The sequence below is a fragment of the Bubalus bubalis genome, chromosome 21, assembly GCF_019923935.1.
Source record: "Bubalus bubalis isolate 160015118507 breed Murrah chromosome 21, NDDB_SH_1, whole genome shotgun sequence".
NCBI classification, from domain to species: Eukaryota; Metazoa; Chordata; class Mammalia; order Artiodactyla; family Bovidae; genus Bubalus; species Bubalus bubalis.
The window spans coordinates 48,576,161-48,598,052 of NC_059177.1; the positions used below are offsets into that span (position 1 = coordinate 48,576,161).

At 58.1% G+C, this 21,892-nt stretch overlaps 2 protein-coding genes across 3 annotated transcripts; both read left to right on the top strand.

The window, feature by feature from the left end:
* The first annotated feature begins 1,585 nt into the window (after nt 1-1,585).
* On the top strand, nt 1,586-10,815 carry TWF2 (twinfilin actin binding protein 2). Its single transcript, XM_006044024.3, has 9 exons — nt 1,586-1,757; nt 4,991-5,068; nt 7,501-7,679; nt 8,082-8,177; nt 8,397-8,501; nt 8,639-8,764; nt 9,402-9,552; nt 9,696-9,817; nt 10,221-10,815. Exons 1-9 carry the CDS (start codon nt 1,733-1,735, stop codon nt 10,386-10,388), a joined length of 1,050 nt encoding a protein of 349 aa, XP_006044086.1. The 5' UTR covers nt 1,586-1,732; the 3' UTR covers nt 10,389-10,815.
* Nucleotides 10,816-13,011: 2,196 nt separating this feature from the next.
* On the top strand, nt 13,012-20,840 carry TLR9 (toll like receptor 9). 2 transcript variants are annotated; one of them, XM_006044022.4, is made up of 2 exons: nt 13,012-13,179; nt 14,125-20,840. In XM_006044022.4, exons 1-2 carry the CDS (start codon nt 13,177-13,179, stop codon nt 17,209-17,211), a joined length of 3,090 nt encoding a protein of 1,029 aa, XP_006044084.3. In that variant the 5' UTR covers nt 13,012-13,176; the 3' UTR covers nt 17,212-20,840. The 2 variants fall into 2 exon arrangements, with proteins under 2 accessions (XP_006044084.3, XP_006044083.3); XM_006044021.4 differs by lacking the exon at nt 13,012-13,179 and having other exon boundaries at nt 13,189-20,840.
* Nucleotides 20,841-21,892: the final 1,052 nt, after the last annotated feature.

The window sequence follows — 21,892 nt, forward strand, 5'->3', positions numbered from 1 at the left end:
CTCACAGTTCATTCAGACTTTTTTTTTTTTTGGCAAATATTATTGGGGACCCACTAACCCTGGGCACTGTTGGGAATAGAGCAGTGTTGGGGATAGAGCAAGGGCAAAAACTTAACGACTGGTGGGAGGAAGACACTAAAGAAATAAGCAAGTAAATGTTAGGTAGTGATAAAAACAAAGAGAATGATGCAGGGTGGGGCCAACCAGGTAGCAGGGGAGACCTTGATAGTAAGACAGCCATGTAGTTCGTCTAGTGATAGGACATTTTAATAGGGAACAGAACCCTATTATTTTTTTTTAATTAATCTGTTTTCTTGGTTAATTCCTGTTTCCAAGAGGTTGAGGTTCTTATGGTTCTGTGGAGCTGCCAAGTGTTCTTGTGGAGGGAGGCAGGTCTGAAAGCTGATATAACCAGAGTCTCGGTGTTGCTGGCCTCAATGGGCTGTGAGAGATCTCAGAGTTGGGGGCACTTGCCTATGAACTGTTCTCCTCAGGGCTGGTTTCACTGTCACAAGTGGTTTTTAGGTTCCATAGTAAGTGAAGTGGTCATGGGGAGCTCACTGCACAGGCCCAGTCCTCGGGGTGTGCACAGGAAGATGAATAAGAAAAAACCTTTCATTTTGTGTGTGCTGGAGAAACCCAGGGTGTGGAGCACACAGAGGAGGGTTCAATGCTGCCTAGTTAGGGTGGGATAGGGACAGGGGGCAGGGAGCTCAAGCTGAGGCCTGATACCAGGCAGGCCACATAGTCCATCACCAACTCTCAGCAACCCCAGCCCCCAAAGCCTTTCTAACCTTCCCAACCAAAGTCCCAGTACAGGCTCTGATTGGACAGACTGTCCAATCCTGTGCTTACCCTGACTCAATCACAGTGGCCTGGAAGATACATTCTGCTGGTAACCAGCAGGCAGGGGCTGATGCCAGAGAAGGCAATGCTCCTGGCTATGGAGTCAGAAGTTGATTAGGAGTTGGGAAGTTTCTCAGACTCAACAAACTCGGGGCCTCTTTGCACATGCAATTTCCTCTTCTCGGAAAACTTTTCCCTTGCTCTACCAGGCTTTCCTCCATGTCTCCACTCAAATTTCACCTCCTCCTGAGGGTCCCTTACTCTCTGCACAGGGTGCTCACTGCCACAGACTCCGTTCATTTGCTGACTGCCCAGTAGAAGGTCTGTCTGGGCTCCCACTGCTAGGGCAGGGCTGGCGGGTCGAGACGCCTCGAGGAGCGCAGGCCCCACAGGAGGTGCTCAAGAAACGTCTCAGAGGAAAGGGATGCCACTCAAACACCCGCCTCCACCCACTTCAAGGCCACCAATGGGGTAAGCGCGGATCCCTCACCTGCAAACCCACCTGGCTGGGACTCACGTGCACGCCCCAGCGCCAGGCCACTCGGATCAGGGTGCATAGACACACACGCTCAGCTATACGCTGGACCTGTTTTCGGTCACAGACGGCACGCGCAAGCGCGCGTGCAATCCGATCCATCCCCAGTCTTAGGCCCACCCGGAACCAAGCGCCCACTATGCGCACGCGCGGCCCGGAGTCCCCGCCCCTCGCCTGTCAGGGGCGGGACGCTCTGGGGGCGGGTCCTGCGGCACCGCCCGGGAAGCTGCGCGAGTCTGGGCGGCCGCCACCACATCCTCCTCCTTCCTCTCCTTCGAGTGCAAGCGAGCCAAGCCGGGCCGGGGCCAAGCCGAGGGCTCCGAGGGCGCGGGCGGAGCGGGTCACGGAGTCATGGCGCATCAGACCGGCATCCACGGTGAGGACGGATGGCGAACAGACAGGGGGCCGAGGGTCTTTGCTCGCGGCTGCGGCCCCTCCCTGGCTGTCGGGCCCCTCTTTCCTCTCCCGGCATCAGCCTGGGGAAGCTTCCTGTTTTCTTTTGCAGCCGCGAGTCGCCTGGGGTGGTCATTTCTTGGTGGAATGCGGACTTACTGTGCTTAGTTGAGGGTGGGTGTACGTGCAGGCGCGCAGCTGGGGTGGAAGCGTCTGTGTTCCCATCTGGGGGTGGATGTGCCTGTGTGTGCCCATCTATTAGCACGCAGGGTGGGTGTACCCGGATGTTCACATCTGAGGGAGTGTGCACGCATGTGCACTTGTCTTGTGGGTACAGCCCTATGTATGCACATCTGGATCTGACTGCTTGTGTACATCGAGCGCACATGCACTAATGGCTGATTGGACACTGTCGGCTGGAATCATCTTCAGACGATGACGGAATCATCATGATCAGTGTTTCGTGACTGTGTGCACATGTCTGGGGGTGTCTGTGTGCGTGTGCACAATCTGGGTGCCTTTCAGTGTTCATTCGATTCAATGCATGCACAGTATGGCTCCTATTGGCTGTGTCTGTGTGAGGAGGGGGTCCTGACCTTTTGGCTCCTCCCCAGACCCTCACAAACTAGGCTGGCAAAACCTTGGGACAGGTGTTTTCTAAGTGGGGATGTGGAGAATTGCCAGTCTGACCTTGACCTCTGATCTCCCTGCCATTTTCCACTCTGATCTCCTGAGTCTGTCCCAGTCAGGGTTGGAAGGTCCCAGCTCCAGGCTGGAGGCAAGGAAGAAGGTTCTGACCTAGAGATTCCAGGCCAGGTCCTCCACCCCAGAGCCCAGAGCATCCTCCTCCTCCCGCAATTCCTCCCGATTCCTCCTTCCACAGGACAGGGATGAAGCAGTGGCCAGGAGCCAGGTGTCCTGACCCTATCTGGACCTCAGTGTCCCCCTGTGTCACTGGCCTGGGAGGGCTGCCTGGCCTGTGGGAAAGGCCCAGGTTGCTTGCCCAGAAGCCCGGTGGTTTGGCCCTCAGCCATTCCTCCCACCACACCAGGATCCCCTGCCCGGAGCCATCACCATCGACCAGCCTGACCACCTGGATCTCTGCTTGCGGTTGTGGCCACTTGGTGGCTGGCCCTGACAGGGTTTCCCTGGCCACACCCCATAGGACCAGAAAAAGCAGGAGCCTGGGTCTGGGCCAGGGCTCTCCAAGAAGAGCTGGAGGGGCGTCTTCATGACTCAGCCCCACGGAAGGGAACAACCCCTCACCAGACCTGCCCCTTCCTTCCCCTTTGTCTGATCATTGCTGCTGCCTCAAACTGGGAGGGGAGTAGAGGTTAGGGCTCCACTGCCCCATGCTGGGCTGACTGGTCCTGTGGCCTGGGCCCTCCTTCACTCTCTCATTTCCCTTATACTGAGATCAGCCTGCCTAGGGAAATCTGGCAGCCCTCCTTCTGCCTGGGAGCAGCCCACCCCTTCCCATTTCTGGCCTGGGGAGGTGGCAGGAGAGATCACCCTGGATGCCTGGGTGCCAGTCCCGATCCACTGCCTCACAGCAGGCAGGAGAGGGCTGTAACCTGAGGCTGACTGGGAGAGGGTGGGAGGCAAGGCAGCAGGGGTGCGGGTGGGGGGCATGAATCTTTGATGATAGAGGCTCAGGTGTCCCAGGCCTGGCCTCTGGATTATTGATGGTGGCTGAGGAGACATGGAGGGCGATGTGTCTTCCGCTACTGGGGTGTCACTTTGTCCTGGTAACACTAGAAGGGGTGTGTCAGCCTCTCCCTTGGGGAAGGTCTGAGCAGGTAATAGCCTGCCCTGCTGTCATTGCAGGAATAAAAATGAATAATTGTTATTAGGACAGGCTCTAATGCTGTGGGAGGTATTAACTCCATCTTATAGAGAAGTTTGAGGTTCAGTGAGGTCAGAGGTCATATACATCTGGTGGAACCTCAGGCCTGGAGTCCACTGAGGGGCAGATCTGTCCTGGCTCAGTGGGGCTATGTCTCCATACCATGCTGCTGTCAACCCCAAGGGCCTGCCCGGCTTAGCTGCAGTTCCACCCACCCTGTGGCTTTGGAAGGTGGGACACAGCGCCGCCCTGTGAATCATGCTCACGGTCACCCTGCATGATGGGCACCTGAGGACATGACCAGAGTTTGTTTTCCTAAAGGCCCCCCCGCACCCACCCTCGAGCTGCCAGTCGGGCCCTATAAATATTCTCTGACCTCAACCCTCCAGCTGTGTTCCCACACAATTCTCCTGACCCCTGGGCAGCCCCAAGGTCATGCTGGCCTGGCCCTGTGTGGCCCTCTGGAGACCCAAGTAGGTCCTTCCCAACTTGGACCTTTGCTCCCCCATCTGAACCACCAGTGGATCTGAGATTTCCACAGTTCCCTAGCTCTGACCATGATCCTCTCCTCTGCAGCTGTGTTCCTGGTCATTGGCTGTCACCTTTTGGCTCTGTGGCTCAGGGACCACAGTTAGGGTCTGTTTTGGAGAGTCCCTGAGAGTCACTCCTCTTCCTGGCTGCCTGGGGGTGGAGGTTTATCGCCCCCTGGCAGGACTGAGCCAGGGCTGGCCTGGCTCTTCAGGGCCTCCCAGCGTTAGGCAGCCTGGCTGGGGGATGGGGCTGGGCGTGTGTGTGTATGCGCGTGTGCGCAGCAGTGTGTACCTCTGTGTTTCTGTGTACAGCCACTTGCCTGCACACATTTGTTAGCCATGCTCTGCATTTGCCTGTGTCTGAATTTATTAGCAACCTGGGGACAGTATCCGTGTGTGTGTGTGTGTGTGTATGCGTGAATAGACATAGTGGTCAACGCATGTTGGGGGCTCCTGTAATTTTGTCTGTGGATATGAGGATGCTGGGTGTGTCCCAGGCTAGCCCTGTGCTGGGCCTTCTTGGGGTGCAGGGAACAGGTGGGAGTTGTTCATTCTGGCTGGCTTGGCCTATCCCATTCCCGGGTGGGCTGTCTCCTCTCCATGTGCCCTGTCAACAGAGCCGTCCCAGCCAGCAGGCTGCCTGCCTGCCACCTCTGCTGGCTAAATTTGGGAGCTTGCGTTCAGCGGCCGTCTCAGGTTCCCAGTCACATGGGGGGCCGTATATAATCTGGCTCCCAGCTCCGCCACCAGACCCCCAGGACAGAGCACGCCCCGAGCGTGTCCCTGCCCACACTGTTCCCTGTGCCTGCTCAGCACCCACCATGTTTCTTGTTCTTGTAGCCACCGAAGAGCTGAAGGAGTTCTTTGCCAAGGCGCGGGCTGGCTCTGTGCGACTCATCAAAGTTGTCATTGAGGACGGTGAGTGCTTCCTGTGGGCAAGAGGACAGGCTGGTGGCTGGACCCTACTGCTCCTCTGGGAGGTGGGGGGAACGTTGTCCTTCAGCCCCTCAGTATCCCATCTGGAAATGAGAGGTGCCTTGTAGGAGAGCCTTGGTGGTGGGCATGGTCCTTACGCCTGTTACACAGGAACTGGGGACATAGCAAGGAGAGCCCTGCCCAGGGGTCCTGCCGAGCCTTTCCAGAGGCTCTGTAGTCATCTGCTGGCCTAGTCAGGGGGCGGGGCAGGGCAGGGTCGCAGGGGTTGAGTAAGGCCAGGCACCGCCCTCGGTGTCTAGTGCCGTTTACCTCCCTGGGTGGTCGACAGGCCTGGCCTCACTTGGCTGCTGACTGGGGAAGATTCCTAAGGAGAAGCCGGAGCCCTATTCAGGGGGAGTGCCCTCGCTGTGGGGAGAACGAACTTGTGTCGGTCTCTTTGAGAGCAGGACCAAGGAATTCCACGTTTGGCTGGGCCATGACTTGAACCTGGGGCACCTGAGGCTTCCATAAGGGGTGGTGCTAGAGGTATAGGGCTTAGAGTGTGAGTGAGCTTGAGCTGAGGCGTAAAGTGGGGAGGGAATTTGGGGAGGCAGAGGATTAGACTGAGGCTTGGGGAGCTCTGGGTAGAGAAGTCCTGGGGTACAGGACTGTCCCTGGAGGTGAGGGGTACAGACTCTAGAACTGGGAATGGGTTCCTCCATCTATGGAATTTTCCAGGCAAGAGTACTGGAGTGGGTGCCATCGCCTTCTCCGGGGAATGGGCCAGGCCCCCACAAATCCTTCCAGCCCTTCTTGATAGCCATGCACTAGTGGGCCCTTCTGGGTGCCTCTTGAATGGGCTTGGTGCCCAGCTGACTGTTCACATGCTGAATTGGGTCAAAGCTGGGTCTGCCCAGACCGAGAATTCACCCAGGCTTTCGAGCTAGAGCTCTGCTGGATGGTGTCCAGGGTCCCCAAATTCAGATGCCCTCAGAGGCCGGGTCGGGGATATGGGGGTAGGTCAGCCCCCTGCACCCCTCCAAAGAGATGAACTCATGGACCCCAGACCTCAGGCTTCCCTGTCACCTCCCAGACAGAACATCCCTGAAACATTGAGCAGGAGGAGTCTCTCGGTGGGCCCTTATCTGCATTCTGCTGTTGGGCACCTGGGAGACCCAGAGGGTCCAGGCCTCCTGCCGGCAGCCTATCTGAGTGTGGCTTGATCTTCCTGATTTTTCTAGAAGAGCCAGGAATCCCACTTGTTACATCAGACTTTCCAGTTTGAAAAATGTTGGCAACAAATTAAACAATTTTGGTGGTGCTGCTGCCCAGCCGCCGCCCGCCCCGCCCGCCCCGGCCTTCCCCAGCCTTGGTCAGCCCGTGACTGCTGGTTTTCAGCCTTGGTCAGCCCGTGACTGCTGGTTTTCAGCCTTGGTCAGCCCGTGACTGCTGGTTTTCAGCCTTGGTCAGCCCGTGACTGCTGGTTTTCAGCCTTGATCTATCTGAGTTCTGGGAGGATAGGTGAGGAGGCCAAGGCCAGAGGGAGGTGGATGGGCTGGCAGGCCCAGCCTGTAGGCGCTCTTGGATAGCCAGCCCTTTGTCCCCATCAGGGGGGCTTGGTGCTCAGGTGCTGGTACCCTCTGGCTAGGTGGTAGTTGTCCACTTACCCCAGTTCTTCCTCCAGCCTGGGCCTGTGCATACATGGGCTGGTGTTTGGTGCCACACCAAGACGCCTGGTGGGGGTTGGTGGGTCAAGTGTGTGTCCATTCAGCCACTCTGCGCCAGCCAGGAAGGCGGCAGGACTGGTCAGCCCTGGGTATTAAGAGGTTGGCTGCTTTTGATTGGTTACTTTTGGGGAAGGGGACTACAGCTGGTGGAGGGCAGCAGGGTACCTGTTTCTACAGTGTCTGGTGGGAGCCCCTGTCTCCCTCTTTCCCACAAGCCTTTTTGCCTGCAGATCCCTGTGGCCTGAGGCTGTGACCGTACTTCCGAAGCATGTTCATTCTGAGAAGGGTGTGCCGGGGGGTCTGCTGGAGCCCCAGGCTGAGGGAGGAGCGGGCCGGAGGCACAGTGGGGCTGTCCACTGGGTATATTCCAGTGGGGTGAGGGGTGTGGGTATCTGTAAGGGGCCGCGTTGTTGGTGGCTGTGGGTACACGGCTGCGTGTCTTGGTGCGGTTGTCTGTGTTGGGTCATCTGTTGGCATGTTCTCGAGGCCACATGTGCATGTGTGTGTGTGTGTAGAGGAAGCAGCCTTGGGCTGGCAGCTCGGTGCCCTCAATCCTTCATTCACTCACACACTGATTGAGTCACAGGCTTCAGGGGAAGGCAGGGAGGGTGGTCAGTGGGTCTGAGTCACCTCCAGAGGCCAAGGCCCACAGTGAGAAGTGGCTGTGGGACATGGCTACTCCTTGGCTCACCTGGCCTCTGCCCCCAGAACAGCTCGTGCTGGGCGCCTTTCGGGAGCTGGTGGGCTGCTGGGACCAGGACTATGACGGGGCTGTCCTGCCGCTGCTGGATGCCCAACAGCCTTGCTACCTGCTCTACCGCCTGGACTCGCAGAATGCCCAGGGCTTCGAGTGGCTCTTCCTCGCCTGGTCACCTGATAATTCCCCCGTGAGTGGTCGGAACTCCTGCCCAGCCTAGGGATTGGAGGAGGAGGGGAAGCTGGGTCCGATCAAGATAACATGGCGCTGCCCTGGGGAGTCTAAAGGGGGAGATATCAGATCCTGCTCTAGGGAGTATGAATGAGGGAGGGACAAGGTCCTGCACTTGGAGCCTGGCATCTCAGAGCTTCCCTGCCCGGTCAGCCTGGCTCTGAGAGGCAAAGGTTGCGCTGGGTGAGGGTTCCCTCTGCTGTCCGGACCACCCTACTGCAGCCTCGCCTTCGTGCTGCGCCCTCTGCTGGGTGAGTGGGCACAATGAGGGGACCTGGTCCCCACCCAGAGGCTCCTGCCTGCTCCTGGACAGGCAGCCCTGCCTGGAGAGAAGTCTCATGGCTTGGCCCCTGCCCTTCAGGTGCGGCTGAAGATGCTATATGCAGCCACACGGGCCACAGTGAAGAAGGAGTTTGGAGGCGGCCACATCAAGGATGAGCTGTTCGGGACTGTGAAGGTAGCTGCACCCCACACCCTACCACCCCAGACCAGGATCCCACCAGACTAGGGTCACGGGCCCACAGAAGGTGGGGTGTTATGCAGGGTTACAGAGCAAGTGGGTGCCAGGGGATGAGTAGGGAGGGCTGGGAGAGTCCTAGGTCTGCAAGCTGGGGTGCTCAGTGGGCTTCTGCCAGCCCATCCTAAGGTGCTCACTTACACTGCATCCACTGGCCAGGATGACCTCTCCTTTGCCGGGTACCAGAAGCACCTGTCGTCCTGTGCAGCGCCTGCCCCACTGACCTCGGCTGAAAGAGAACTCCAGCAGATCCGTATTAACGAGGTGGGCACGCTGGGCAGAAGTCCCAGCCCAAGGCCTCCAGGTCAAGTCAGGCCCCACTGGCTGAGCCTGCACTCCCCACGTGGCTACCCCCTGGTATGGGCAGGTGAGGGCCTCGCTCACTGTTCACCTGTCCCCAGGTGAAGACAGAGATCAGCGTGGAGAGCAAACACCAGACCTTGCAGGGCCTGGCCTTCCCCCTGCAGCCGCAGGCCCAACGGGCACTTCAGCAGCTCAGACAGAAGACGATCAACTACATCCAGCTGGTGGGTGCTGGTTCCCTGCCCGAGGCGCACACTTGGGGTACACTGTGCCCCACCTGCTCCTGCCCTCACGCATGAGCTCGCTTCAGCTCACCCTTGTACCCATGGGAACAGGCTGCCCCCATGCCTGCCTGCCTCCTACAGTCGCCGTGTGTAGTGGCTGCAGTCTCTTCCCTCAGGGACGCCTGCCACACTGTCCTTCATTCCACCCTCCATGCTGCGTGCACACGTCACCCTTGGCTCCCCCCTCAGCCCTGAACCCCTTCCTGTCCCAGACTCCCTCTGCAGCCCCCCTGATCACTCGCCTTTCCCCAGCCAGTGCCTCAGTGGTCCAGCCTTCCCCCTTTCAGAGTGGCTCTTCCATCATGAGGATGGGCTGGCCCAGGGATGCTGCCTCCCTGAGGTCAAGGCCTTCGCCCCTGACCTGTCCATCGTCCTTGGTGGGACTTCCTTCTCTAGCAGAGTGTTCAAAGGGGCAGAGTTAGGCCTGGGCTCAGGAGTGGCCTCTTCAGAGTCGGGGAGGGGAGCCCTGGGAGAGGAGCTGACAGCGGCTTCCCACTTTGGGGAATTCTTGTCAGGGAGGGTGGGCCTGGGCCCTCGCCCACACGGTGCCCTCACATCTCCTGCTGCCCCTTGGCAGAAGCTGGACCTGGAGCGGGAGACCATCGAGCTGGTGCACACAGAGCCCACGGACGTGGCCCAGCTGCCGTCCCGAGTGCCCCGAGACGCCGCCCGCTACCACTTCTTCCTCTACAAGCACACCCACGAGGGTGACCCCCTGGAGTCTGTGGGTGAGTGGCCATGGCGGGGCTCCCACTGCTCAAGTGGCTGGGCAGGAGCCACACTGGCCCACGGCTGGGTGGGCCGCCTGCAGGGGCTGTGGGGGCAGCAGGAGTGCCAGGCCCTCCTCAGCTCACCTCCCCATCCCCCGCAGTGTTCATCTACTCCATGCCCGGCTACAAGTGCAGCATCAAGGAGCGCATGCTCTACTCCAGCTGCAAGAGCCGCCTCCTCGACTCCGTGGAGCAGGACTTCCAGCTGGAGATCGCCAAGAAGGTGGGTGCTGTTCCCTCGGGCCCTGTCATCACCCCGTACGTTGGATGTCAGGGTCCCGAGACAATGGCAGAGCAGGGGGCATTGTTGCCCTGTTGGATGGAGGGGGAGACTGAGACCCAAGGGGTCGTGTGTGTCGTTGATGGCCTGGACAAGCCCCAGCTGTGACACCTGTGTCTCTCCTTTCCCTGAGTTGGAAGGCAGGTGGAAGGTGACAAGGCCTTCCACCAGCAGGCCCCCAGCTCTGTGCTCCTGGGGGTGGCATTTCATGTGGGCATCTGGGAGGACACCCTAGGGCTGGAGAGCAAGAGATCCAAGGGGTGCTCCAGGAGTGGGGGTGACCGAGGGTGGTGTGTGTCAGGGCCCTGCACCCTCGGAGTGACCAACCATGCCTTGCCCTGCACAGATCGAGATTGGTGATGGAGCGGAGCTGACGGCTGACTTCCTCTACGACGAGGTGCACCCCAAGCAGCACCTCGCCAAGCGGGCCTTCGCCAAGCCCAGGGGCCCCGAGGGCAAGCGGGGCCACAAGCGCCTCATCCGAGGCCCCGGCGAGAATGGGGATGACAGCTAGGTGGTGGGACCTGAGCCCTGCTGGCGTGTGGAACTGTGGGGCTGCCCCCACCCCACCCCCACGGCCACCTCCCTCCTTGCAGCCGGGCTCTGGGGTGGGGGTTGCCTCCTATGGGTAGGAGGACTGGTAACTGAACATCCTTGCAGCTTTCGAGGGCCCCTGGGGTGCTGTGACCCTCCCCCACTGCTGTCCCTGCCTATCATCCCTGTGCCCAGGGCATCTGGGGACCCTGCTCGGCTGGTTCAACGCGCTGCGGGGGGGACTGGCGTGAACCAAGCCCCCAGGGGAACTAAGATTAGGGCCCCAGCATGGCCCAGAACCCTTTGGCCACAAGGGGTGAGGTCATTTGGGGCTGGGACAGGGGGTCACCGCAGGACAAGATGGTTGAATGCTGTATTTTTTAAAGAATAAAATATTTTTAAATCAACAGCTGAGTTTGGCCCTGAGGGACCACCTCTGGCCCTGGGTATGGGGAGGCCCTGGGCATAGACCTACCCCTCCCCACCACACACACACACACAATGCAGAAGGGGCCTGTGGTCCTGCTGGGTGGAGCCCCAGCCCACCTGGCTGCAGGTTTGTGGAAGAGCTGTGTCGTGTGTACATATGCAGGCTTCGCTGTCAGCTCATTGGCCCCCTCTTGAGTACCTTGGGTACCTCTCTTGTCCCAAATGGCCTAGGTTTCTGGTCCCAGGGACTCTGGGGGGATCTCCCTTGGACTTGGGATTCAGCAGCAGCCAGAACTTCATTTTCTGCCTCTGAGAAGTGTGTAGAAAACCCCTGCTATCCCAGATGGGAAGAGTGCGGGGTTGGGGATGGATGGGGCCGATGATGGATTCACTGCTGGATGGGCACTGTCCTTTTTCTGGAAAGTGCCTCTTGGGCTGGGACTCAGGGCAGTGTCCCATCCCTGGGGCCTTTCTCTGCCTCTACTGAAGTGCTTAGAATTGTAGGGAGTGGAGCTGGAACCCAAGCCAGGACCCATAGAAGGCAGACTGATCTTTCCCACTTCGAACACTGGTTCTCAAGTGGGCAGGAAGACAACACCATCATTCCCATGCTGTCAAACCCCCTGGGCCTGTGCACCAGCTGGGTGCCTGGCAGCTTGGAGCCTGCCTGCCATGACACCCACCCAGAGGTGGGCACAGAGAAGCAGGGGTAGCAGATGTCCAGCCCTGCCCTGTCCCGCCAGAAACGCTATTTATTTGTTCATTCATTCCCTCATTCACTTAGCCATCACTCAGAAACACTCTATGCTGCCCAGAGCTGACTGTGGAGACCCATGAATTCAGCAAGTGTTGAGCACCTACAGACAACTTTAACAACCTTATGGCTTTTGCCTTTATGATCCCCTGAACTCTTTCTCTTCCCTGAAATACTCTTTCATTTTACCCAAATCTGTATATCCAGAATTGCAATTTCTAACACTTCAAATAAACTCTTTATTTGCAAACAAAACAAAAATGTTAACAAATTAGGTTAACAAAAGAGCTCAGGAGTACTCCATCTGGGGTAGGGGCTTTATAAGAAGATCAGAGAAGGCCTCATTGAAAAGGTAATGTGCGACGAGAGATGTAAGGTGGGTGAGGGAGGGGGCCATGTGAGTATCTGGAAAAAGAGCTTCAAGACACAGGGAACAGTACGTTCAAAGGCCCTGGGGCAGGAGAATTACATGCATGTGTTCGAGCCACAGCCAGGAGGCCAGTGTGGCTGGAGACTGGGCAGGGAGCAAGGGGCAGGCAGATACCATAGGACCCTGCTGGCTATGTGTGGGCTGTGGCTCTGACCCCAGAAAGGGCCATGGAGGGGTCTGAGCAGAGAAGGGACCTAATGTGACTTAGGGGCCTAATAAGAACAAACTGTGGACCTTGAGAGCAGAAGCAGGGCGATCCTGAGGAGGTAACAACTGCACTGGTCTAGGCAGGAGGAGATGGCAGCTCAGACCAGACTGGTGGATGTGAAAGTGGGGGCAGGGGGGGAGAATGGGCAGATTCTGAACATGGAGCCAGCAGGACTTGCTGAGGGTCCCGGGGCATCCTGCGGCTTGGGGCCTGAGTGATCTGTTGCAATCATCTGGGTCAGAAGGATTGTGGGGGGAGCCTCGGGAGGATGAGCCAGGAGGTCTCAGCTGATCCAGCAGTGGGGTTTGTGCTCTGATGGTGCTCTGGGGATGCAGAGGAGGGCCTGCTCCTGGAGGAAGCTGCCACTGTGGCAGGGGCAGATGACCCTGGGCAAGGCCAGTGCTGCCCCCTGCCCCATACGCCAGGCCTGGCATGACACACAGTTCTGGGACTGGTACCTCAGGGCAGGAAAGGACAGTGAAGGAGCTGCAGGCCTGAGACTGCTGCCTGAGGGGGCAGGGGCTGAGAAGGCTGAGGCATACCCCACCAGGTCTGACACTGCTCCTAATTCCAATCTCTTGCCAACCTTAGACTGAGCTCTGGGCCTTCATGTCTCCCCAGACTTCCCAGAGGACAGGTGTGAGGCCCACGTGGGATGTGACAGATGGTTCAGACAGACTGGGGTGAGGGGCGGGGAGTAGAAAGAGGAAGGAGTGACGGAGCGATCTGCCACCTGACTATGCAAATGGTCTCTCTGACTCATTATGTCCTCTACACCCCACCCCTGCCATGAGCTTAGGGAGGAAGGGGGCTACTAGGTTATTACAAAATTCTCACTTCCTCTGTTCTCTGAGCCGTCGGCTCGGGAAGTGGGCGCCAAGCATCCTTCCCTGCAGCTGCCTCCCGACCTGCCTGCCAGACCCTCTGGAGAAGCCGCATTCCCTGTCATGGTAGGATAGCAGCCCTCGGACCCCGGGGAAAGGGACAAGGTGGGGAGGAAGTGATGGGGAGAAACATGGGCTTGGGAGCTACAGACAAGGGTGGGTGAAAGGCACAGTCACCCATGTGGCTCTGGGGAAATGCACTGAGCCCTGAAGTCATGAGCCAGGAGACCCAAACTCACTGCTTGGGTGAGGAGGCTGGGGCTAAGGGCTGCTCTCAGTGGTGGTGCTGGGCTCACTGGTGGTGATGCTGGGCTCACTGGTGGTGGTGGTGCTGGGCTACAAGCCAGGGGGACGCCAGGGCTGTGCCCTGTCTGCCCTTTGCTGCCCAACCTTCCCTCCAATTCGTTCTGACCCACAGCAGTTTGAGTGCCTGGGCTGGCTAAGGTGGGCAGAGCATGAAAGAGCTAGGCAGTGGCCATCCTGGCCAAGGCCCTGGGCAGTGGCCAGCCTGAACCCCAGCAGGAGACCTCCATTCCCACCTCTTGGCCAAACAGAGCAGGAGTGGTTGCGGGGAGCCTGACAGAGAGCAGAGAGAGGTTTTCAGGGGTGCTGGAGGGAAGGGAAGATGCCTCTTTGCTTGGGAGAGAAGAGAAGTGACCTCTGAGGAATGGAAGGGGGAAGCGAGGGTGAGCCTGGGGGGCCTGTTGACCATCAACCTGGCTCTCCTGTCCAGCTAGGGTTTGGTTTTGAGTGAAAGCCTCCATCATGAGTCTAGATTGCAGGTCTCAGGATGAGCTCTGATTCCTTTCTCTGAGTCAAAGGCTGGGTCTCAGATCTGAGTCCAAGTTCCCCATGGGCCTTGGAGGTGTGATGGGCACTGGAGAGAGAAATAGGAACCTCCCTGGAGGGCTGGGAGAGACGGAGGTGGAAGCCTTTCTGGGAAACCCCCAGGGAGGTGGAGCAGAGGAGGTGGAGCTGGGGCCATGTCCTGACCCGGCGCCCATTTTGCAGGGCCCCTACTGTGCCCCGCACCCCCTTTCTCTCCTGGTGCAGGCAGCGGCACTGGCAGTGGCCCTGGCCGAGGGCACCCTGCCTGCCTTCCTGCCCTGTGAGCTCCAGCCCCATGGTCAGGTGAACTGCAACTGGCTGTTCCTGAAGTCTGTGCCGCACTTTTCGGCTGGAGCCCCCCGGGCCAACGTCACCAGCCTCTCCTTAATCTCCAACCGCATCCACCACTTGCATGACTCCGACTTCGTCCACCTGTCCAACCTACGGGTCCTCAACCTCAAGTGGAACTGCCCACCGGCCGGCCTCAGCCCCATGCACTTCCCCTGCCACATGACAATTGAGCCCAACACCTTTCTGGCTGTGCCTACCCTGGAGGAGCTGAACCTGAGCTACAACGGCATCACGACCGTGCCTGCCCTGCCCAGTTCCCTCGTATCCCTGTCGCTGAGCCGCACCAGCATCCTGGTGCTAGACCCCACCCACTTCACCGGCCTGCATGCCCTGCGCTTTCTGTACATGGACGGCAACTGCTACTACAAGAACCCCTGCCCGCGGGCCCTGGAGGTGGCCCCAGGCGCCCTCCTCGGCCTGGGCAACCTCACGCACCTGTCGCTCAAGTACAACAACCTCACGGAGGTACCCCGCCACCTGCCCCCCAGCCTGGACACCCTGCTGCTGTCCTACAACCACATTGTCACCCTGGCACCCGAGGACCTGGCCAACCTGACTGCCCTGCGCGTGCTTGACGTGGGTGGGAACTGCCGCCGCTGCGACCACGCCCGCAACCCCTGCAGGGAGTGCCCAAAGAACTTCCCCAAGCTGCACCCTGACACCTTCAGTCACCTGAGCCGCCTCGAAGGCCTGGTGTTGAAGGACAGTTCTCTCTACAAACTAGAGAAAGATTGGTTCCGCGGCCTGGACAGGCTCCAAGTGCTCGACCTGAGTGAGAACTTCCTCTATGACTACATCACCAAGACCACCATCTTCAAGGACCTGACCCAGCTGCGCAGACTCAACCTGTCCTTCAATTACCACAAGAAGGTGTCCTTCGCCCACCTGCACCTGGCGTCCTCCTTTGGGGACCTGGTGTCCCTGGAGAAGCTGGACATGCACGGCATCTTCTTCCGCTCCCTCACCAACACCACGCTCCAGCCGCTGACCCAGCTGCCCAAGCTCCAGAGTCTGCGTCTGCAGCTGAACTTCATCAACCAGGCCCAGCTCAGCATCTTTGGGGCCTTCCCGAGCCTGCTCTTCGTGGACCTGTCGGACAACCGCATCAGCGGAGCTGCGACGCCAGCGGCTGCCCTGGGGGAGGTGGACAGCCGGGTGGAAGTCTGGCGGTTGCCCAGGGGCCTCGCTCCAGGCCCGCTGGACGCCGTCAGCTCAAAGGACTTCATGCCAAGCTGCAACCTCAACTTCACCTTGGACCTGTCACGGAACAACCTGGTGACAATCCAGCAGGAGATGTTTACCCGCCTGTCCCGCCTCCAGTGCCTGCGCCTGAGCCACAACAGCATCTCGCAGGCGGTTAATGGCTCCCAGTTCGTGCCGCTGACCAGCCTGCGAGTGCTCGACCTGTCCCACAACAAGCTGGACCTGTACCATGGGCGCTCGTTCACGGAGCTGCCGCAGCTGGAGGCGCTGGACCTCAGCTTCAACAGCCAGCCCTTCAGCATGCAGGGCGTGGGCCACAACCTCAGCTTCGTGGCCCAGCTGCCCTCCCTGCGCTACCTCAGCCTTGCGCACAACGGCATCCACAGCCGCGTGTCACAGAAGCTCAGCAGCGCCTCGTTGCGCGCCCTGGACTTCAGCGGCAACTCCCTGAGCCAGATGTGGGCCGAGGGAGACCTCTATCTCTGCTTTTTCAAAGGCTTGAGGAACCTGGTCCAGCTGGACCTGTCCAAGAACCATCTGCACACCCTCCTGCCTCGTCACCTGGACAACCTGCCCAAGAGCCTGCGGCAGCTGCATCTCCGGGACAATAACCTGGCCTTCTTCAACTGGAGCAGCCTGACCGTCCTGCCCCGGCTGGAAGCCCTGGATCTGGCGGGAAACCAGCTGAAGGCCCTGAGCAACGGCAGCCTGCCGCCTGGCATCCGGCTTCAGAAGCTGGACGTGAGCAGCAACAGCATCGGCTTCGTGATCCCCGGCTTCTTCGTCCGCGCCACTCGGCTGACAGAGCTTAACCTCAGCGCCAATGCCCTGAAGACAGTGGATCCCTCCTGGTTTGGTTCCTTAGCAGGGACCCTGAAAATCCTAGACGTGAGCGCCAACCCGCTCCACTGTGCCTGTGGGGCGGCCTTTGTGGACTTCCTGCTGGAGAGGCAGGAGGCCGTGCCTGGGCTGTCCAGGCGCGTCACATGTGGCAGTCCAGGCCAGCTCCAGGGCCGCAGCATCTTCACACAGGACCTGCGCCTCTGCCTGGATGAGACCCTCTCCTTGGACTGCTTTGGCCTCTCGCTGCTAATGGTGGCACTGGGCCTGGCAGTGCCCATGCTGCACCACCTCTGTGGCTGGGACCTCTGGTACTGCTTCCACCTGTGTCTGGCCCATTTGCCCCGACGGCGGTGGCAACGGGGCGAGGACACCCTGCTCTATGATGCCTTCGTGGTCTTCGACAAGGTGCAGAGTGCAGTGGCTGACTGGGTGTACAACGAGCTCCGCGTGCAGCTGGAGGAGCGCCGGGGGCGCCGGGCGCTCCGCCTCTGCCTGGAGGAGCGAGACTGGCTCCCTGGTAAGACGCTCTTCGAGAACCTGTGGGCCTCGGTCTACAGCAGCCGCAAGACCGTGTTCGTGCTGGACCACACGGACCGGGTCAGCGGCCTCCTGCGCGCCAGCTTCCTGCTGGCCCAGCAGCGCCTGTTGGAGGACCGCAAGGACGTCGTGGTGCTGGTGATCCTGCGCCCCGCCGCCTACCGGTCCCGCTACGTGCGGCTGCGCCAGCGCCTCTGCCGCCAGAGCGTCCTCCTCTGGCCCCACCAGCCCAGTGGCCAGGGTAGTTTCTGGGCCAACCTGGGCATAGCCCTGACCAGGGACAACCGTCACTTCTATAACCGGAACTTCTGCCGGGGTCCCACGACAGCCGAATAGCACAGAGTGACTGCCCAGCACTCCTTTAACCCCGCACCCCCACTTCCCACCCCCCCCCCGCCCCACTCCCCCAACCGCCCCCCCACCCCGCCCCCGCCGTTTTGCCTCTCTGCCTGGGATGCCCCAACTTGCCTCCCTTTGCAATCCCACCGCTCTGTCAGGCCCCCTGGCATAGAGCAGGCACACAAATAAATGCTGCTGGAGGGCCAACAGCTAACCCTGAGCTCACTGAAGGTGCTATTGGGAGGGAAAAGGGGAGAATTCACTGGGCCTAAAACAAAGGCGGGGAGCAAGAGGTGATTGGCGGTAATCGCCATGGAGAAAAGGGGAGGGCCCACAGGGCTTAGGCTGGCAGGGTTACTGGGGGAAGCTGCTAAGGGCAGTTGTGTTCACCGTCATGTTTTTCGAACAGTGAGGTCTTGGTCCATCCCAGAGAAGAGACTGGGTCTCCTGACCCTTTCAACTCCTCCCTCAATTCGCAGTCCTACTGAGCTCGGCATTCCTCTGTAATTGGCCTCAGGATCTATCTCCCTCACCAGCAGGGCCTAGGGTGCCTCAAGGGCAGGCAGGGAATCTGAAGGCCTGCTTCATTTCTGACTGGCACCAGATTCCTAAGAGATTCCTAAAGCGATCGGGAAGATGTGCAGCAAGCTCAGTGGGGGTGATTGCGCCTTCTGGTGGCCATGTTTATGTTGCACTGGGGAGGCTGGTCCAGGCTGGGGAGAGGAAGGCCTATCGGTGAATCCTGGCAGCAGTGGGCTGAGAGCCAGGGAAGAGTCTAAGGTGAGCTCACAACCCATCCCTGTTTCCGCCTTGAGTGCATGCTGAGTCTGTCTGTTCTGCATCAAAGGGACACCTTGGTGAGCCGTCACCTGGCTACAAAGAAGGGGCCTCCCTTTCCTGCTCCTGCCTCTCATAGCTGATTGTACGTAGGTGGGAGTTGCAGCCACGATGGAGTATGTGTGTGTGTTTCTAGTTTTGGTGCTAGATTTCTGTGTAGACTTTGGGATACTGCTGGGAGCCTCGATGCCCAGTGTTTGGAGAGAGCCTGTTCAGTGTCTCCACAAGTGTGTGAGGAGTGATGGGTCCTGTTAGGCCCAGGGTCCTTGAGCTGCTTTGCTCAGGCTGGCTGTCTCCCATCCCCACAATTAAACCTGCCCTTTGAGGAGCAGAGGAGACATGTGCAGCCTCTTGGTTGGAGCTGGCGTCTGGGGCACTGGGAGAGAGGACCCAGTTGAGCTGGCTATGGGCCCAGTTTGGGGCAGCTCAGGGCTCAGGACCTCTGGGCTGGAAGGTTGGGGCTCAGGCAGACTTGGCTAATCTTGCAGCCTGGTTGTGGGGACCCCTGGTAGGGACAGGAGGCTGCTTTTCCCCCTCCCTCCAGGCTATAGCTGGGAGAGAAGTCTAGGCCACCTTCTCCTTTCTGACCTGGGTTCAGGGGCTCCTGCTGGAGGCTGGCATCCCCTATTCTCTGCCTGCCTAAAAGAAAGACAGGGGAGGGTCTCTGACCCACGTATCTGTAGCCCCACGAGGGCCCTGATCCAGTCCAGTTTCTGGAGGAGTAGGCTAGCACGGCCCCATGCACGTCTTAACCCATGCTTGGGGAGAAAATAAAACAAGAACTGTCATTCCCCTAGGCTGGAGTCTCGTGGGTAGGGGAGAGGGGACTGCTGAGTGGCTCTGAGACTGTTCTGGCCACATCTGGGAGCAGAAGTCAGGCCCTGCCTAGGGCACCACATTTTGCGTGTGAGAAGCACAATTTGCCTGTCTCTGACCAACAGAGTCTGCCCTAGGGCAGACCCCAGCTAGGACCTCTGCATTCCCGGCCATGCACTCACGCTCCCAGTCCTGGTTCTTCTGAGGATTCAGAAGAAGAACATCTTGGAGATGAAGCATGGGGGCTATGGTACGAGCACTCTTGGGCTCCACTTAAGTCAGTCTAGAGGCATCTATGGTGCTCGATTCAATTTGCAGGGGAAAGTTCTGCTGTCATCGACCACATCTAGGGGCAGAGCCACTGGCCTGGGCCCTGCAGGGGGTGCTAGGAACTGGGCTCCTGTGGTCAGGAAGGACGCTGGTGGCTGGCCTTCTTCTCCACACTGCTGCATGTCCTCAACCATTAACACTGCCCGCAACACGGCTTTGCAAGGCTGGGGAAGAGATAGGCCTTGAATCACATTACCTGGGGGGACCACCAACTCTGCTATTTGGGTTATCCTGGGCAAGTGCCCTCCCCTATAGAGTCTGTACATCTGCCTGTGAGAATGGCCAGAATTACTCTGCAGGCTGTTACAAGTATTCATGGTAATGTGTTTCAAGTCTGGGAGACCTAGCTGGTCGCCCAGTGGTTATTTTTAGGTAAGGGACTTACACTGAGGACTACCAGCTGATGGGACTGTGAGAGATTTTTCTCTCTCTATCCAGAGATGGATCCCCCTAAGTCAGGGCCCTGGCCCAGTGCACTGAAAGGGGTTCAGAGGCAACTGTGGTGGAACTGATTTCGGACGCACGCAGCAGTAACTGCCAGTTTGCAGCAAGCAGCAGGGAGCCATTGCTGGAAGCAGGGTCTTACTTTCCCAGTCTGGGAGTCCTAACCACTGGACCACAGGGGAGCTGAAGAGGAAAAGTTAAAATTTTACATCACCTCCTTTTCCTTCTGCCTCTGTAACTCAGCTTGCCCCTTGCAAAGTCTAGATCACATAGGTCATGTAGTCTCAGAAAATGGGGACTTGCAATACTAGGATCTGGAGTTTATCTCACTCACCCTTGTCCTGCTCTTTGAAATCTCCCAGCCCCTGCAAACCTGCTTAATCATGCCTGTCCAAGCCAGGCATCCCCCTCCCCATCTTGACCACTGTACCTGTGCGCGCGAAACCCCTTAGTTTAAACCAGCCTATTAACAGCTAGCGTTGCCCATTACAGTCTGTCTAGAAAAACTCTGCAATCCCTCTGTTCGGGGCTCAGAGGTTGGAGTGTTAACTCCTCTGGGCCCGCTGGCATAATGAATCTGAGTTCTCTAACTCTCCAAGTGTGGTGCTTGGTGTCTCGAGTACTGGTTTCTGCAAGAGAGCCAGCAGTTAGGCTAGGGTCCCTAGTCTTTGCCTGCTTAGTCAAGAATGAGGTGAGGAGGTAGAAGGTAAAGTGTAAAGTGAACAGTTTATTGAAAAGTACATTTGGAAAGGCACACAGGTGAGCTCAGAGAGAGTCTCACCTTTTTGAAGTTTAAATCCCTTATAAGGGGTCGGTTTTCCGGGTCTTTGTCTTCCCTCAGGCCAATCATCTTGCTGGCTCTCCCCCTGGTTAATTTGTCTCAGGACCCTCACCTGAGGTTTGCACACATACACCTTAGCCAAGATGGATCTCAAAGTGAAGGCTTCTGGGAGGAGCAAGACTCATTACGGCCTGGAATATCCTCTGATTTTCGACTCCAAGGAGACTTTCTGAGCATGTGTAATGCCTCCTTTATCCTTTACTCAGGCAGGGTTCTGGCCTCTCTTTGTCCTTGTCATGATTATTCCCTTGAGATGTTTACAAGAGACAAAGACTGGCTGTTTACCCTGTTTCTGTGGTCACTTCCATTTTGGAGAGGAAACAGGAGGCCGGCAGTAAATTCTGTGCAACCCCATAGACGGCAGCCCACCAGGCTCCCCCGTCCCTGGGATTCTCCAGGCAAGAACACTGGAGTGGGTTGCCATTTCCTTCTCCAATGCATGAAAGTAAAAAGTGAAAGTGAAGTCACTCAGTCGTGTCCGACTCATAGCGACCCCATGGACTGCAGCCTACCAGGCTCCTCCGTCCATGGGATTTTCCAGGCAAGAGTACTGGAGTGGGGTGCCACTGCCTTCTCTGAAAGAGGAGGCTGGGGGACTGTAAATATCCAACCTGGAGCCTGTCTATCTCCTGCCTCAGAATCAGAGGCTCCAGAACCTGGGGGCAGGACTGGGGATCTGCACACCCTGGTGTTGCCTCCTTATGCTTCCCTGCCATTGGCGATCAGAGAGTGCTAAGACAAGCCAAGGTCTGGGTACAAGACTTAGGACAACTTGACGGGAAAAAATGTAAAAGTAAGGAAATTCTACCTGCTAAGATTCCAAGTTACAGCTCTCCCATTTCCCTCTAGGACACATTATTTAATGCCCTGAAAGTGAAAATGTTAGTTGCTTAGTCCTCTCCAACTCTTTGGGACCCCATGGACTGTAGCCTTTCAGGCTCCTCTGTCCATGGAATTCTCCAGGCAAGAATACTGGAGTGGGTTGCCATTCCCTTCTCCAGAAAACTTCATGAACCAGGGATCGAACATGGGTCTCCTCCATTGCAGGCAGATTCTTTACCATCTGAGCCACTAGGGAAGCCCATTTAATGCCCTAGGCTTCTGAATATTCTTAGGGAGCTTCCATGACATCATCCATTTTCACACTTGCATCTTTATTAGAAACCTTGCTTACACAAACTTTTCCTAGGTAAGCAGTTGATGAATCCTTCCACTCCTGCAGCAGTGCTCCCCGACAGTTTTGGCACCAGGGGCCCGTTTTGTTGAAAGCAATTTTTCCACCAACAGGGATTATACAGGGAGATGGGTTCAGGATGATTCAAGAGCGTTACATTTATTGTGCACTTTATTTCTATTACTATTATATCACCTCCACCTCAGATCATCAGGCATGATATCCTAGAGGTTGGG

Excerpts from the sequence above, each read along its gene's own strand:
- TWF2 (XM_006044024.3), top strand. The coding sequence starts at position 1,733 with ATGGCGCATCAGACCGGCATCCACG. Across the intron at positions 1,758-4,990 it reads GCATCAGACCGGCATCCACG|CCACCGAAGAGCTGAAGGAG; the intron begins GTGAGGACGGAT and ends TTGTTCTTGTAG. Across the intron at positions 9,818-10,220 it reads AGCTGGAGATCGCCAAGAAG|ATCGAGATTGGTGATGGAGC; the intron begins GTGGGTGCTGTT and ends TGCCCTGCACAG.
- TLR9 (XM_006044021.4), top strand. The coding sequence starts at position 13,966 with ATGGGCCTTGGAGGTGTGATGGGCACTGGAGAGAGAAATAGGAACCTC.